A 16,393-nucleotide genomic window follows, 5' to 3' on the forward strand; every position below is an offset into this window, starting at 1 on the left:
AAGGAGTCGTTTACAATTATTTGGAAACTTGTATTTTAAAATCCATATTATATTATTGTTGTCGGGTGCCAAGTTACTCATCATCATCACCAGCCTATGTCCGACACAGCGCGGGGTGCCTGGTCTTCTCCCAAAAGGATTTGGAAGCCGCTCGCTTGAATGTCTTGTTCCGTCCGTCCGTCCAAGCTAACTCTTAAGTATGAAGAATGAAAGTCCTTCTGTTGCTTCTGTGCAGAGTGTTAATTCCGACGAACTTTAGCTACCAGCGACTCTTTAAGTGTAAGGCCTGAGTGGACGCTCGAAGCGGAGCGTTGGGCGGGGCGTGCAGTGTAGCTGTGGGCTCACGAGTAATGTGAGCAGCGTCCACAAGGCCGCTCCTATACGCTTGCATTTGTTTAACATGCACGCAGCACGCGGCACGCCCCGCCCCGCTGCACGCCCAACTCGAGCGTCCACTCAGGCCTTACACTAATGTGGGTATTAGTAGCTGCTCTATGTGTTGTTATTGGGAAGGGTAAAAGGGTAATAGAGTCTGTGCAGAAAGGGAAGAGTCGTGGAATGTATGACGACTGGTCTGGCCTAATGGGTAGTGACCCTGTCTGTGAAGCCGCGGTCCTGGGTTCGAATCCCGGTAAGAGCATTTATTTGTGTGGTGAGCACAGATATTTGTTCCTGAGTCTTGGGTGTTTTCGATGTATTTATGTATTGTATATTACCTATGTACTTATATCGTTGTCTGCGTACCCACAACACAAACCTTCATGAGCTTACTGTGGGACTTAGTCAATATGTGTAAGAATGTCCTATAATACTTAATTATTATGTATGGGGCCCAATACATTCCACGACTCTTCTCTTTCCGAACAGACTCTCTATATTATGTATTGTGTAGTGTTGTGTATTGTGCTGTAGTTGTTTATAATGAGATCTACCTATCACCAACTACCACCAAACGGTAACGGACTACCGATTTACGAAGTTTGTTTTTAAACAATTGCTTCGCGGTAATGAACTTAAAAATATAATAATTTAAGAATAGTTGCAGAAAGTTCAGTTGCTAAGCTGCTCTGCTTTCAAGTAAGATTCATATGTTTGCTGGCTTGTAGGCACAGTCGCCATCAGATATATCGGAGCGGCCAAAGTGCTCACAAATATCTGAACACGCATCTATTGTCAAGGCGTTAGAGTGCGTGTTCAGGTACTTTTGAGCACCTTGGCCGCTCCGATATATCTGATGGCGACTGTACTAATGATATCGACATGTATGTGACATATTGTACATACAAAATATGGTCCGAGTACAAAAAAACGTTATTTTGACGAACGTAGTACGAGCGTCCGAAAGTGTTGTGAATGTTGCTACGTTAGTATTACTTACGAAATCCCTACTTGAATCTAGGGTAAGTGCTGTTTTTTTATTTATTTGTGATGTTTCTTATTTTTATGATAAGTGTATGACATTGAACTTAATCGCGGAACGTGTCCGGAAAAATATAGGTACGTGGGTTTGTAATGGGCACACGCACATCTGAATAAATAAATATCCGTCAAAAATATTTTTTGATACACACTTTTATTGCCGACTGTACTTTCTTAACTTTCCATATCAATCAAGTACTTCTCGAGACCTTTCAAATGAGCCTAAACTGAACGTGTTTATGTTTTTCCATCGAAGAGTTCCTTTGGCTACCTTCCGACTGCATCATCAGATCAGCTCCATGTTAGCATATTATTGCATTGTCATCGTAAATATGGAAGTATGCGAAATTTCAGCACAATCAGACACCCAAGTGGTGAGAAGTGGGTCAAATTTAAGTTACAAGATTTGAAGCACCATAGGTACAAAGAGATATATAGTCCGTCAACCAAATCTTGTCAGTAGCAATGTAAAGCAAACTAAAGTAGGGCAACACTCAAAGAGCAGTATTGCGCTAAGAAAAGCAGCAATGTACATCGAACCATAAGATTTTTTTTTCCGCTGAGCGCGCCCTGCGTACGTCAATTCAAATTGTCACTCGCGGTTTATTGAAAAAAATTGAAACATGGACGGACAATTTAAAAGCGATGTTAAAACAATGTTAATCAAAATGATGAACAAATTTGAAGATATCAAAAACAACTCTCTATCGTAGTGCTTATATTCTCTTTGTTCCCTATGTCTTCTAAGTTTACTAAAATAAAATCATATCAAAATGCAGATAATTAGATAGTGCATATATTTGTTATTTACAATATAATATGCCACTTGTTAATGTAAATTAGTGTACTGTTCTGAATGAATATGACATACCTGTGTAATTTTTTTGATTGGTATATATTGTACAATATACATATTAAAAATAAAACAACTGATATTTGGGTGTTTATTTAATTTAAAGGTAAATAAGATAAGGGGCACTTTTCGACTTGGTTGCGTTGTACACGTATATAAACCGCCATAGGTAAGTATTGTCTGAAGAGATACTTTCTACTACGAACGCCTTATATTGGGCAAGATTTAATCCTGCAACAAACATGTATGGATTAGGTAGATATTGCGAAAGAACGGCGATATAATCAAGGCTCTTAATACTGTTTAAAAGGTTTACCTTTGTAAATAGTCACAAGTGATTGCTGAAAATATTAGACATGTGGGCCTATGGACGGTTTCCAGGACACAATTTATGGTCTTGTTGGATAGATTTAGGCATACGTTTTCATTTTATTTATGCCTTTTAACCCTAAAACAAAAAAACTGAACATAATCCATATATTATACTACTCTTTGACATAATCTTAAAAGTTCGAAAGAGTTCTTCCAGTACTTGTCATAACCTCCATTTTTAGTAATGTTTACCATCAACGAGCATGATTGTACATTGTAGGCCCCTTAGCTTTGCTTATTCTTATTTAATGTATTGGTATTTAATGGTGACAGCAGAAATATCTCTTGAAACAGAAACGATTCAGAATGAAAACCAAATGAAAACAAATAAGGTGACGGCTGTCATTCACGATATCACGATCCACATTCCACAGATAAAACACTGATGACACGCGTTTTGGAATTATTTGAACACAGTGTTGCTAACCCGCGATTTTTCAAATTTGCCGCCTTTTACTACTGACAAGATTTGGTTGACGGACTTTAGGTTATACGCAGTGAAGCTAAATAAAAGTTTTTAAATTAAAAATAAATTCAGATCTGATTGTCTGGGACCACCAGTTTGTTAGGTAGATTAATTATAGCTGGTCAAGCAGATCTTGTCAGTAGAAAAAGGCGGCAAATTTGAAAAATGTAGGCGCGAAGGGATATCGTCCCATAGAAAATTTGAATTTCGCGCCTTTTCTTACTGACAAGGTTTGCTTGACCAGCTGTAGAATTGACAGATTTCTAAGAGCATTGACATTTAGGATCTTAAAATAACTGCGGTGGTAGGGGGTCCATGAAGTGTTGGTCACAAGTTTAACATGATTCCAGGTCAAGTGGACAAAAATCACGCAACTTACACGGACAAGCAGCTGGAAGACCTGCTGGAACACGTGTTGAAGCACACGGACATTGATAAGGACGGGTACGTCGACTATCTCGAGTACCGGGTCAGCAGCTACAAGGCCAGGGCTAAGGCGCAGGGTGCTCCGAAGACTGCAGGCGGGAAGTAGTTTACACGTGCATGGGCGAAGGTCAGAGGATCTGGAGGCGAGTTGGTGACAAAACAGCGTGTGCTTCAAATTTATTTAAACTTTATTGCACAAAAGAACAACTTAATGTACAAAAGGCGAACTTAATGCCATGAGGCCTTCTCTACCAGTCAACCTTAAGGCAAAGCAGAAAAGATTGTAGGCGGGCGCATTTGAAAACCGAAAGAAAACTTATATCTAACAACAAAATGTATACAATGTACATACATACTTTGGCGTAGGTATATTGGGAGTGTCAGGAGTACATTACAAAGGGGCTATTCATATTACGTCATTTCAATTTGGGGGGGAGGGGGGGGAGGTCGGGATATCGGATGATGGTAGCAAGACGTAGGAGGAAACATGATTTATGGATGGAATTCGAAGCATGATTTATGGATGATTTTAGGGGGGGGTCGTCAAAAATAGATGACGTAATTTATGAACAGCCCCTTATTCTTAATGCTTTTTGAAATCGATTATTCTTTTTTTTTTGAATAATTATAACCTTGTTTTTTCAGCCATATACGTAGGACTCCTAGGAGGTAATCATTAATTATGTATAAAGAAAATACCATATGTTCATTAGAAATACAAACGTGTAATGTTCCCATTTTCTTGGTTTAATATTAAATTATTAACAAGTAAGTACTAACTTATGCGTCATACTTTGTTTGTACCCACACCGTTACGCGACACATATTATGTAAGTAAATTCTATTTTTTCAAATATTTATAGTATCTACAAATATACAAATACATATAAATACATATATATAAATATATACGTATTTCATACATACATCGACTGGCGCTGCACTGGTCGTTCATTACTGTAGGTTTATTTAAGGTTCTGACGGAAGATCAGCGCTGCGGTCTCCGCAGTATCTATGCTGAGTCAGCGCCTATTCTTTACCACAACACATGACCCTCTACTTAGGTAAAATAAATATGTAAATTGCTATTACTGCTATTAGTGTCAAATTGTATGTTGCTTTCTTCTTTTTGTCTCTTGTCAACTTTCTTTTTGCCTCTTGTTATTTATTTATTGTGTCACAAAACATGTAAGTTGTGGTTGAATAAAGATTTTATCTATCTATCTATCTATCTATTTTATCATTTTAATAATTAGTTTTTCTTTGCAGATACTAAGGTAAAATCAATACAATTTTACTTATAGCTAGTCGTATTTTTCTTTTGTATGTTTAGCTGTACCATAGCGCCGGCTGAGAATACGTTTGTGCCATATCCATTTTTGAGCAAAATCGTTTTTTAATGATTCCTAAAATAACAAAAAAATATGCTATAATTGACACTAATCGGTTTTTGGAAAAACATATTTTTCAAAAATATTGTGCCATATCCGCATTTTAGCTATCCGCTATAGAATAATTTATCACAAAAGTGTGACATATCAAAAACTATTGTGTCATGTATCAATCTCATACATTCAAAAACTATAAAATAAAGTCGCTTCCCGCTGTCTGTCTGTCTGTATGTATGCTTAAGGGGCCCACTGATTTCCAGTCCGCCGGACGATATATATCGGCCTGTCAGTTAGAACAAAAAGTTGACAGTTCGGTAGAGTGATTCAAGAGGAAGGTGTATGTATAATTTGTTAACCCGTGCGAAGCCGGGGCGGGTCGCTAGTTTGGGATATAGCACAGTATCTAACATATTTTATATCCGCAGGAGCTGAAGGCGTGAAAGTCGAGAGCCCGACGGTGTATTCAGACGACGATCTGACGCAGATTGTGGAGGGGGCACTGGGTCAGGCAGACAAGGACAACGATGGTTTTATCACCTACGCCGAGTTTAGAGATGTGGCCTCCCCACACTAAACATGACTGCTATAATATTAGAAACAGATAAACTGATTTGCAAGACCGAAGTGATCTCATAAGTGTTCCGTGAACAAAGTATACCTACTTATCTACTAATCTATGCTTCTAAGGCCCAAGCATCTATTCAGTTCGAAACCATGTTCAATTGGAACAGAGTCGCTTTTGCTTTGTTTCGTTCAATTTGCAATCAACGCAAAATCAACTCTTTTTCTTACAATTTAGGTTCAAATTTCAATGGCAAATTTTGGATGTTTCCTTTGTATGGCTGGGCCTTAGGAGGGTATTGTACGGGACATTAAACATACTACCTCGTAATAGCCGGTTTAAACTCTCGCGCGAGCCACGAGACGAGCCGCGAGCCGCGCCACGAGACGCGAGTCCACCGCTTACACTCGCGTTCGGCTTGTCATTCGGTTATAAACCTTATGCCGTGCCGTTAGTGTTTAAATTATATTAGCTCGACGAGCTTGCGAGCCACGAGACGAGCCGCGAGCCCACCGCTTACACTCGCGTCTCGTGGCGCGGCTCGCGGCTCGTCTCGTGGCTCGCGCGAGAGTTTAAACCAGCTATAAGGTTACCCCCCACTGGCGTCTCTTGAGCGTCGGCGTATATTAGTCAAAGCTATGGAAAATGGAGACGCTGCGCACTGCGCACTTGCGCTGGAACGTTGCGTCGAGCAGCAGCTATAGCTCTAATAGAGCTGACTAGACTAGACGCCGATGTTCGGGAAACGCTAGTGTGGGGTGGCTCTTATAGGTAAAACCCTTAGCTAAGCCCCCTCCATACAGGTGCGCGATGCCGCGAACGCGAGTGTGGAGTCAATTCTGCAGATCTTCGAACTTGATGACTAGCTATAGGTACTCGCGTTAGCGTGTCGCGCCGCAATTCGCGCACGAGTGTGGAGGGGGCTTTAGGTGGAGAAGACTAGAGGTTCTTTAAAAAATAAAAATGTTATATAAAATTACGTTTTATTTGTTACATATAATTACGCGCACTTCGTGTTCTTGATCAGATCTTGTACTCTCCCTCTGAAAAAAAAAATCATTCATTGTGAACATAAATATTCAAAGCGCGAAATTCAAAATTTGTTTGGACGATAGATAAAATAGGATAGGAGTCTGTTCGGAAAGAGAAGAGTCGTGGAATGTATGGGGCCCAATCATGAATCTAGTATTTTAACTGGATCAGGTATGAGGGGTGGGGGGAAATGACCGATTTGACCGAAAGGTAGTCTTATGTTTCTTTCAGTGGGAGTAGCAGCGAAAGCGCTATTATTGTTGGTCCTTGTCACAGTCTCACTGCGTACTGCGGTGTGACACCGCTACAACGCGATAGGTTGATGAGTTCGCATCACGCGCGCGATTGGTCGCAACTAGTTGGCTGGCTCGAATTCGTGACTGACACCGCTGAACTAGTACCATTTTTAGTGCCCGTAAGGCCCGTCCTGAGATATACGTCAATGCTTACTTCAGAATGTAGAAATTATTTTCTCTGGGGTCTAGGGTGGAGTAGACAAAACGGGGGATCTGATTCACCAGGACCCACACCTCGTCGCCTTTCACCTTTAAATCTGCAAAAATGTGAATTGAACGAATTAAATTAACGACTTAACATCTTTTAACCTTTTTTAGGGTTCCGTACCTCAAAAGGAAAAAACGGAACCCTTAAAGTAGAGTCCAGACGAGCTGGGCAAATCGACCGATTTGATCAGGAAAATAATTGGCGCCAATCTCATCTAGCGTCCACACGTACCTACACAATTTAATCACCAATTGGCATTCCATAGATACTAACTTCGAAAATTGGCATTTCTGTGTCCGCACCTGCTGATTTGATCGGGGAATCAAAGTGGCGTTTGCGTCCGCACGGCCTGATTCGATCGGACAATTTCATTAGATTGGCGAAAAATTGTCGCGTCTGCAACTCGTGCGTCTGTCTGTCTGTCCGTCTGTCACAGCCTATTTTCTCGGAAACTACGGGACCAAATAAGTTGGAATTTGGTACACAAATGTAAATTAGTGACCCAAAGACGGACATGTAACGTAAATAAATGAATTTTAAACGTGGGGGCCATTTTGGGGGGTAAATGAGAAAGTTAAAATGAAGTTTTTCAAACTAGGTATATCGTGTTACATATCAAATGAAAGAGCTCATACGTAGTGATTATATTCTCTTTGCAGCTCATTTTGAGAATTTCAAATATATATTTTTTATAATTTAAAATATTTATTTTAAAATTCGCTCATACACGAATTATTTCCCCTGTTTTTCCTTCGTTTGGTGGTCTAATACTTAATTCGTAAGAATTGGGGTCTCTATTGTTTCCCAAACAGTTATAAGTCATAATATATTGTTTGCCCGCATTTTCGTTAGTCATTAATTGATTTGGTTCAGAAACGCGTCACTTTTCAGGATTGCCATAAAACAAACCTAACCTAACCTATCTATAGGATAACCTAACGAAAATCCTGAAAAGTTAACGGTTTCAGTTTTAAGACTAACGATAATATGACAAACAATACATTATGCCTTAAAACTTTAAGGGAAACAAAGGGACTGTGGCGTGTTAATACCTGACTGGAACAGCTTTACCTAAGCCTGGCAACACACCACCCCCGACACGCCATCTTTTTCTGAGACTAATACACGAGCAGCGGCGTACACGCCGCTCCTTAGGAACTATTTGGTTACATTGTGATTAGTTATTGAGTGCTGTAGCGTACGACGATTGGACAATTTCATTAGATTGGCGAAAAATTGTCGTAAGTTAATATATAATACACGAAGTTAAAACAGAGTGAATCTTGCATATTAATCAGCGCCCACATCCCTATCGTCGGCAAAGGACCCCTAGGAATTGATTAGTAGGTTACCTGATATATACACAAGTTTCTTATGGTCTTGTGCTACTAGCGCCACATTCTCTGGAGTTAGTGGTTTGTTGGTGTTCCAGCAGAGGACTCCATCTTGTGCCACATTGGCGAAGAACAGCACGCCGTTGTGGTAGTCATGGCTGCCACTTTGGGTTAGTGGACCTCTGGTGCCTAGGAGCTAGAACAAATTCATAAAATGAATGTTTTTTTTAACCCCCGACGCAAAAAGAGAGGGGTGTTATAAGTTTAACGTGTCAGTCTGAGGTATCGTAGCTCGCAAACGGATGAACCGATTTTCATTTAGTTTTTTTTGTGTCATAGATAATTTTATCCCGAGTGTTCTTAGCCATGTTTCATGAAAATCTGTTCAGCCGTTTGAAGATCATCAGCTCTTATAATTTTTTTTAAAATTTAATTTGTAAAAAAGAAGTACCTACCTACGTTCATCAAAATAAATAGTATTAAGTAGTTTTAGGTATTTATTATTTTACATATTGTACACTAACATAGCTAAGTATAGGTAGGTAGATAAATTATATGTTTTGTACTAACACTAGGTATATGGGATTTGTGCCTGAAATAATTCAATTTAATTTTTTTAAATATTCAATTTAATTTTTTTTAATTTCAATAGTCCAAAATAGTTCGAATTTAACGTACATCCGTTCAAGCGCTTTTCTAATGAGCGTTGAAAAAGCGCTCGTTATTAGGGGACATAAAAGCATTAAATCCAAATCATACATAGGTACTGAAAAATCATTGCTGCCTTACCCTCACTTGGCCATTAATGTTCCCTTGTCTCGAAGACTTGAGCATAGCCGTGTCGACGCAGAACTCCTGGGTAGACATCAGCGGATGGAAGAAGGCTGTTCTGCTGTTGGTAGCATCCCGGTTAGATAGCGCAATGCTGAATAACCCATCACGCCAGTTGATCACGTGTCCTATAATGATAAGATAATATATAAATAAATAAAAACAAGAATTGCTCGTTTAAAGGTATTATAGATGATTCCCATTTGTTCCCGCGCCTCATATACAGTGTGGAAAGATAAGTCGGGCCCTGGAGGGAAACTACCTTAAATCCTTAAGCTGGCTCATTTTACTTAAAGGAGACATTCCTTTATTTTTAAAAAGAAACAAAACTGCATTCAAAGATTTTCTAAAACTCGCTTGCCTCGCCCGGGACTCGAACCGACTAAAAATTCCAAAAAATAAAAAATCGCAATTTTATTCTACTAGTCGATACAGTTAAGAGCCAACAGGAGTGGTAATTTCTCCATACAAACGTACTCGACTGTTTCCTCCGTGGGTTTTGAAGCTAGAGCAATGATTTTTTCAACACAGATTAATATTGTCAATATCTGTGTCGGACCGTTTTGCTTTTTTTGATATTTTTGTTTTTTAAGGCGCTAGAGCCCTTCAAAAATGGCCAAAATGGCCTAATTGACTATGCCGCAATGAGAGGCGTGCTATTAAAAACTGATATCAATTAGTCAAAAAAGCAAAACGGTCCGACACAGATAATGTCATAATCATTTAGATTTCCAAATTTGGTTACGATTGGTTAAGTTTTGGAGGAGGAAACAGTCGAGTACGAAACCTCGATTTTTTAGATTTTTACGCAGGGTTTTTCGCCTTGTCCTTATCGCGCTAGTTTTAGGAGCCGCTTCCGTTAGCGAGACGGGTATATTTACCTAAAATATTTAAATCTCAGCTCCTGTTGGCTCTTAATGTTAGTGATAACGATAACATTTCTCCAAGAAACATTAGGTCTTAAACTCGTCTGTCGTACAAAATATCCATAAAATGTAATATTTAGTGCTCAAGATTTTTTTAGACAAGCCAAATTGAAAAAAAAAAGATAAATACTAAGAATGCAGTTTTGTTTCTTTTTAAAAATAAAGGAATGTCTCCATTAAGTAAAATGAGCCAGCTTAAGGATTTAAGGTAGTTTCCCTCCAGGGCCCGACTTATCTTTCCACACTGCTGTATACCAGCTGCTGTATAACAATTACCAGCAACAGTGAAGTTCAAAGCCCCCTCATCGAGCCTGAAACTGTCGTCCTGTACCCTCCAGCTGTCTCTCTCTTTTAGTGAGAAAACGATAAGTCCGTTGGTGACCAGGTCTGTGAGGTAGGCGTGCGTGTCTGAACAGGAAGTGACGTCCACCGTTATGGAGGTTAGACCTGGATTTAGAAAGGCAGAGTAAGAAAAATATTGTAGTAAAAGCATACGGCACAAAATGACTGGATTGCTTTAATGTAATATGTAGTTCAAATTACCTTTTCACCTCAGCAGCTCGAACAAGGGTACTTTGCTACTTAAAAACAGTGAGCAAAATCGCATTTTGCTCACTGAGTGAGGCAAAATGAGCAAAATGCGATTTTGCTCACTCAGTGAGCAAAATTTGATTTTGCTCACTGTTGTAAGTAGCAAAGTACCCTTGTTCGAGCTGCTGAGGTGAAAATTTAATTGTTGGTATATCTTAAGAAAACATGAGTGAATAGAGGTAAGTGATGAAGAAGGAATACATTTTTCGGATTCTCTAATATGTTCTCACTGCTGAGGTGAAAAGTTTTGTGAACTACACGAGATCAAAGTTATTTACATCTCGTGCGCTTTTGAGTCCCTTACTACGCTCAAGATTCTAAATTAGTATAGAATCTTTCGCTTAAACGGGACTCAAAATAAGCACTCGAAGAAATATCAAACTTTGATCTCTTGTTGTACAAATAACTATTGATACTTACTTTATGGTGATATGCAATAAATGATTCTATTCTATTTTAAAGTTAAGATTTTTTTTTTATTAAAAAAAACTTTATTATTGGGAGATAAAAAGACAAACTAAACAATAAAACATGCATTATAAAACTTAAAATAATCTTATACTTAAATAAAAAATGCTCTCCAGGTCGCTATCATGTGTTATGGTGCCCAGAAGACTGGCAGCGTTACCTCTTTGAATGGCCAGACTTAGTCTCTGGCCGAAGTAGCTGCCAGCTTAGCCCTGTGGTCACCAGATGCATCTATAAGACGCTCGAAAATGTCTGTGTATAAAGATTTTGCACTGGGTCCCCACGGTCCCAGAGTTTCAAAATGTTTTTTTTATACATATACCTATTTATATATGTTACCTCCTGGCGTCCTCTCGTCGACCAGATCCGTCGGTTTGAGCTGGTATCTGAAGATCTGCCTTTTGCTGTTAAGATCATAGACGACTATTGCAGGAGGCTGAATCTGCTTCCTCTCTCCTGAAACAAGCACTAGATATTGAAGATTGTTGGAAATAATGATTCTTCTTCTGGCGTTAAATTCATTTACCGTGATTTCGGTTAGTCCCTTACCTGCTTTTCTGTGCCCTTGCTCCTCATATCTCGAACAAAGATGAAAAAGATTTTTGATCTTTAAAAACCGGCCAAGTGCGAGTCGACTTCGCGCACGAAGGGTTCCGTACCATTACGCAAATAAACGGCAAAAATTACGTTTGTTGTATCGGAGCCCCATTTAAATATTTATTTTATTTTGTTTTTAGTACTTATTTGTTGTTATAGCGGCAACAGAAATACATCATCTGTGAAAACTTCAACTGTCTATCACGGTTCATGAGTTACAGCCTGGTGACAGACAGACGGACAGACAGACGGACCGCCAGGCGGACAGACAGACGGACAGACTGACGGACAGACAGACAGACGGACAGCAGAGTCTTAGTAATAGGCAGGGCCCCCTATTTACCTACCCTTTGGGTACGGAACCCTAAAATAACTGAGGGGCTACCGCGAAAACCGAAAATCGCAAATTGCGGCGATCTTTCTCTTTTACTCCAATGAAGGCGTAATTGGAGTGACAGAGAAAAATGCCCGCAATTTGCGAACTTCGATTTTCGCGGTTATATCCCTGATCGTACCAGGGACCTCCAGTAGGCCGGTATCCACCATCCAAAGCCGCCCGCACTCGTCGACCCTGGGCCGGTAGACGGACACTAAAGCCTTGCTGGCAGCGTCAGGGTATGGACGCAGTATCGGATTTGAATCTGACAGCTTCACGTAGTTTAGGGTGGAGGGGATACCTAAAATAAGTTGAACCCTAATAAATAACCATTTATTTACGAACAAAATATATATTACAGTGGTATTACTAAAAGAAATTAAAAAAAAAGCGGCCAAGTGCGAGTCGGACTCGCGCACGGAGGGTTCCGCACCATCAACAAAAAATATATAATAGAGCAAAACAAGCAAAAAAACGGTCACCCATCCAAGTACTGACCCCGCCCGACGTTGCTTAACTTCGGTCAAAAATCACGTTTGTTGTTTGGGAGCCCCACTTAAATCTTTGTTTTATTCTGTTTTTAGTATTTGTTGTTATAGCGGCAACAGAAATACATCATCTGTGAAAATTTCAACTGTCTAGCTATCACGGTTCGTGAGATACAGCCTGGTGACAGACGGACGGACGGACGGACGGACGGACGGACGAACGGACGGACGGACAGCGGAGTCTTAGTAATAGGGTCCCGTTTTTACCCTTTGGGTACGGAACCCTAACTAGCTTAAATCTAAAATAGGCCCTTGAGGCATTGTACCAAGGATGCTGGCGACATTTCCTCGCTGTATCGCAATGCTGATACGTTGTGCGAGGTAGCCGCCAGCTCTTCGGTCACCAGTTACGTGACCCTAATTAGAATAGGGAATATTACGCGAAACTCTGCGTAGGGGGCGCCACTCCCACGATAAGTCTCAATCTAAGGGTCTATCGCAAACGAGAGAGTCGAAATTTAGGGGCCCACTGATTAACAGACCGCCGGACGGTATCGGCCTGTCAGTTGTTCGGAACTGTCAAAATTTTGTTCTAACTGACAGGCCGATTCCGTCCGGCGGACTGTTAATCAGTGGACTCCTTTACACTCACTTACATTTTTAGTCGCTATTGGCAACATGTTTCGTACCCGTCGGGGGTCCTTCTTCAGGCTCCTGCTCGCTGCGGCTGCACTTCGTGTTATGAGTGCACGAAGTTCAGCCGCCGCTAGCACTAATAATAAGTTCTTTAAAAAACACAGCTAAGCTTAGCTTCTTAGGTAAGCTATACGTTTTCTTAAAAAAAAAACAATATTTTAGAACTGCTATAAATAAAGACTTTTAAACACAGGTATACCATCACGCTCCGCGATTGTTACGCCATTTAGGGTTTTACCTAAATTGAACATTCCATAGCGTAACTATGGAACAACCAATTTAGCTAGGACCCTAAATGGCGTAACATTCCCGTGTGGTGACTGTACCATGCATTGACGTATAATATCTAAGGACGGGCTAATGGGGCACTAAAAATGGTACTAGTTCAGCGGTGTTACTCACGAATTCCAGCCAATCGTGCAGTCTAACGCAACTAGTTGCGACCAATAGCGCGCGTAATGCGAACTCGTCAACCAATCGCGCGCGTGATGCGAACTCATCAACCAATCGCGTTGTAACGATTTCACACCGCTGTACTGGCCGCGTAGCCAACGTGCCAATCGCTTACGCTCCGTAGCGATCGAAACGCAACTGTCACTGTCGCACTAATATGGAAGAGTGATAGAGAGACACAAAGCGTTTCGTAGTCGAAGCGATAGCGATTGTCAGGTTGGCTAGGCCGGCTGGCCCCTGTCATGCCTCATTATTATTGCCCGTAAAGCCAGTCCCTAGATATCTATGTCAATGGTACCATGTCGTCTCCTCGGCACAGTGACGAAGACAGTGTCTCCATAAACCTCGAACCCGATCGGCACATTATTGTATTGGATGAAGAACTTTTCAGCATCTTGTAGCTCATCGGCGAAGTGGAGGTTGTCGCTCACCGTTCGGTCGTAATCCGAGTTCTTTGTATCTGAAATATACGTATTAGTACTAGTTAGTACTAGACTAGATGCTTATTTATTTATTTATTTATTTTAAGTATAAATATCCATTTTTATTTTAATGATTAGGTAGGTAATCAGATGCTTATTAGAAAACAAAACTTCAGCTTATAGAAGCGCTGGTGGCCTAGCGGTAAGAGCGTGCGACTTTCAATCCGGAGGTCGCGGGTTCAAACCCCGGCTCGTACCAATGAGTTTTTCGGAACTTATGTACGAAATATCATTTGATATTTACCAGTTGCTTTTCGGTGAAGGAAAACATCGTGAGGAAACCGGACTCATCCCAATAAGGCCTAGTTTCCCCTCTGGGTTGGAAGGGCAGATGGCAGTCGCTTTCGTAAAACTAGTGCCTATGCCTACGTCAAATCATGGGATTAGTTGTCAAGCGGACCCCAGGCTCCCATGAGCCGTGGCAAAAATGCCGAGATAACGCGAGGAAGAAGATTAGAAAATAAAACTTCAGCGTAGGATGTAGGTAACTCAATTTAGTCGTTAGGTTGCTTTAGATGCCCGAAGGGCAAACTGCCCAGAAATAGGAGCCCCGCGTAGCGGGGCTCCATCGACTCAGGGAACGGGTCAAAGATTTTCACGTTTCACGATATGCATATAGTAAAGCCTAGTGGCAGTCATAGGTAAAACCTGTAGAATTTTTGGCAAATAAAACTATTTTTTTTTATACAAGGCGATGCTTTCAGTAAAACGTAGTGGTTATATTTTCTTTTTTGGTTTCAGTGCGAATTTAAATAAAGGTCAAGGATAGAGGCCCGTATGAGTTATACCTGGGTATACCAGGCGTGTCTCACTCCGCGATTTCGTCGCTTTGCTACAGGTAGCTAAAAGTACATCCGTTCGGCCCCAATTTTGGGGAAAGCCAATAGCCGCGCGTGGCGCTTTCGCCACCTAGCGGCCATATCTGTGCTGATCGTAACAGACGCGTTTTGTTAGAGAGTGTCTTCTGTACTTAGTACTATTATTTATTCTGTGGTTATACCAAGAAAAGTCTGCAATTATTTTGATATCATACGCAGTGCAAGTATTTTTTATACGTCATAATTTCATAGAAGTTTGACGTTTAAAATAACACTTGCACTGCGTGTGCTATCAAAATCGTTGCAGACTTATCTTTGTCTAATATTACCGATATGAGTCTCCCTTTAGTCATAAATAAAAGATTTCATAGAAATAGGTATAGGTATTTTAGATATAAATGCTAGAACAATTACCTAATACCTACCACGTACATTAATTTGTTTTTTTTTTATATTAGAAGTTTAGCTTAAAACGGTTATGTGCACAATAAGTACATTTTACTTATAGTTTAGGTACTAATTACTCATTCACTTAATATGTAGGTAAATACAATGAACCATAAATATATACTTACACAGAACTCCATCAAAATTGTAACTAATTTGCTTCCACGAGAACACAACATTCATGCCATGACTGTTCACTTTTAAGATTAAACAAAACAACAAAATCGAAATACATCTCTTCATATTATAAAATATATCTGTTCACAATGATGTTACAATCACAACTGCAACATTTGGTTTACATTTATAGCGCGGTAGGTAAATAATAAAATACCCATTTTAATTTCAACCTTATACCTCTCTAATAAAGATACTTTTCGGACATAATTCATAACATAATCTGAATCAAGTTATTCAAGTTGAGATAATGACTACCTAATTTGGTTTAAAGTCAACATGTTTATGCTAATTATGCTACAGACTACAAATGACTGAAGTCAGTTTATATCTTACGCGATTATAGTGCTAATAGCTAGGGCAGTATGATAGGTAATGGCGAGAACATTCACCTACCCAGTTCTGTGTAGGTACTGTAGGTTCATTGACTGCAGTTAATATCTTCCCGATTTGTTGTAAATCACATATTTTTGGTATAGTCTTGGGTTGTCCCATTCGTTTTTTGCCAAGTTCTTAAATTAGTCCTATTTATTTTGCTTTCAAAATCCGGCAAAAATGGAGATAATAGTTTGAAGAACTGATAGGCGTCTGTCTTATAATTCTATATATGTGGTGCAAAAGTAGGAGATACGATTCAAAACTTTTCAAAAATCGATGAAAACCGCAGGTAGCCCTTATGGGTCA

At 40.0% G+C, this 16,393-nt stretch overlaps 2 protein-coding genes across 2 annotated transcripts; one reads left to right on the top strand and one right to left on the bottom strand.

Annotated features, from left to right (window-relative positions):
- Positions 1-3,450: 3,450 nt before the first annotated feature.
- Positions 3,451-5,501, top strand: LOC134660040 (multiple coagulation factor deficiency protein 2 homolog). The gene is made up of 2 exons (XM_063515739.1): positions 3,451-3,631; positions 5,353-5,501. The coding sequence occupies exons 1-2, from the start codon at positions 3,451-3,453 to the stop codon at positions 5,499-5,501; spliced, it is 330 nt and encodes a 109-aa protein (XP_063371809.1).
- A 986-nt stretch (positions 5,502-6,487) lies between these two features.
- On the bottom strand, positions 6,488-15,778 carry LOC134660145 (L-dopachrome tautomerase yellow-f-like). The gene is made up of 9 exons (XM_063515861.1): positions 15,661-15,778; positions 14,084-14,245; positions 12,288-12,449; positions 11,515-11,631; positions 10,393-10,563; positions 9,149-9,318; positions 8,378-8,555; positions 6,972-7,074; positions 6,488-6,532 (listed from the first exon to the last, which is right to left on the bottom strand). The coding sequence occupies exons 1-9, from the start codon at positions 15,773-15,775 to the stop codon at positions 6,490-6,492; spliced, it is 1,221 nt and encodes a 406-aa protein (XP_063371931.1). The 5' UTR covers positions 15,776-15,778; the 3' UTR covers positions 6,488-6,489.
- Between the last annotated feature and the right edge of the window lie 615 nt (positions 15,779-16,393).

The sequence above is a fragment of the Cydia amplana genome, chromosome 26 (genome assembly GCF_948474715.1).
Source record: "Cydia amplana chromosome 26, ilCydAmpl1.1, whole genome shotgun sequence".
Taxonomy (NCBI): Eukaryota; Metazoa; Arthropoda; class Insecta; order Lepidoptera; family Tortricidae; genus Cydia; species Cydia amplana.

Coding starts and splice junctions, on each gene's coding strand:
- LOC134660040 (XM_063515739.1), top strand. CDS start 3,451: ATGATTCCAGGTCAAGTGGACAAAAATCACGCAACTTACACGGACAAG. Junction 3,632..5,352: donor GGGTGCTCCGAAGACTGCAG/GCGGGAAGTAGT, acceptor TTATATCCGCAG/GAGCTGAAGGCGTGAAAGTC.
- LOC134660145 (XM_063515861.1), bottom strand. CDS start 15,775: ATGAAGAGATGTATTTCGATTTTGTTGTTTTGTTTAATCTTAAAAGTG. Junction 14,246..15,660: donor CAATTTTGATGGAGTTCTGT/GTAAGTATATAT, acceptor CGTATATTTCAG/ATACAAAGAACTCGGATTAC. Junction 6,533..6,971: donor AATAATTTCTACATTCTGAA/GTAAGCATTGAC, acceptor TTTTTTTTTCAG/AGGGAGAGTACAAGATCTGA.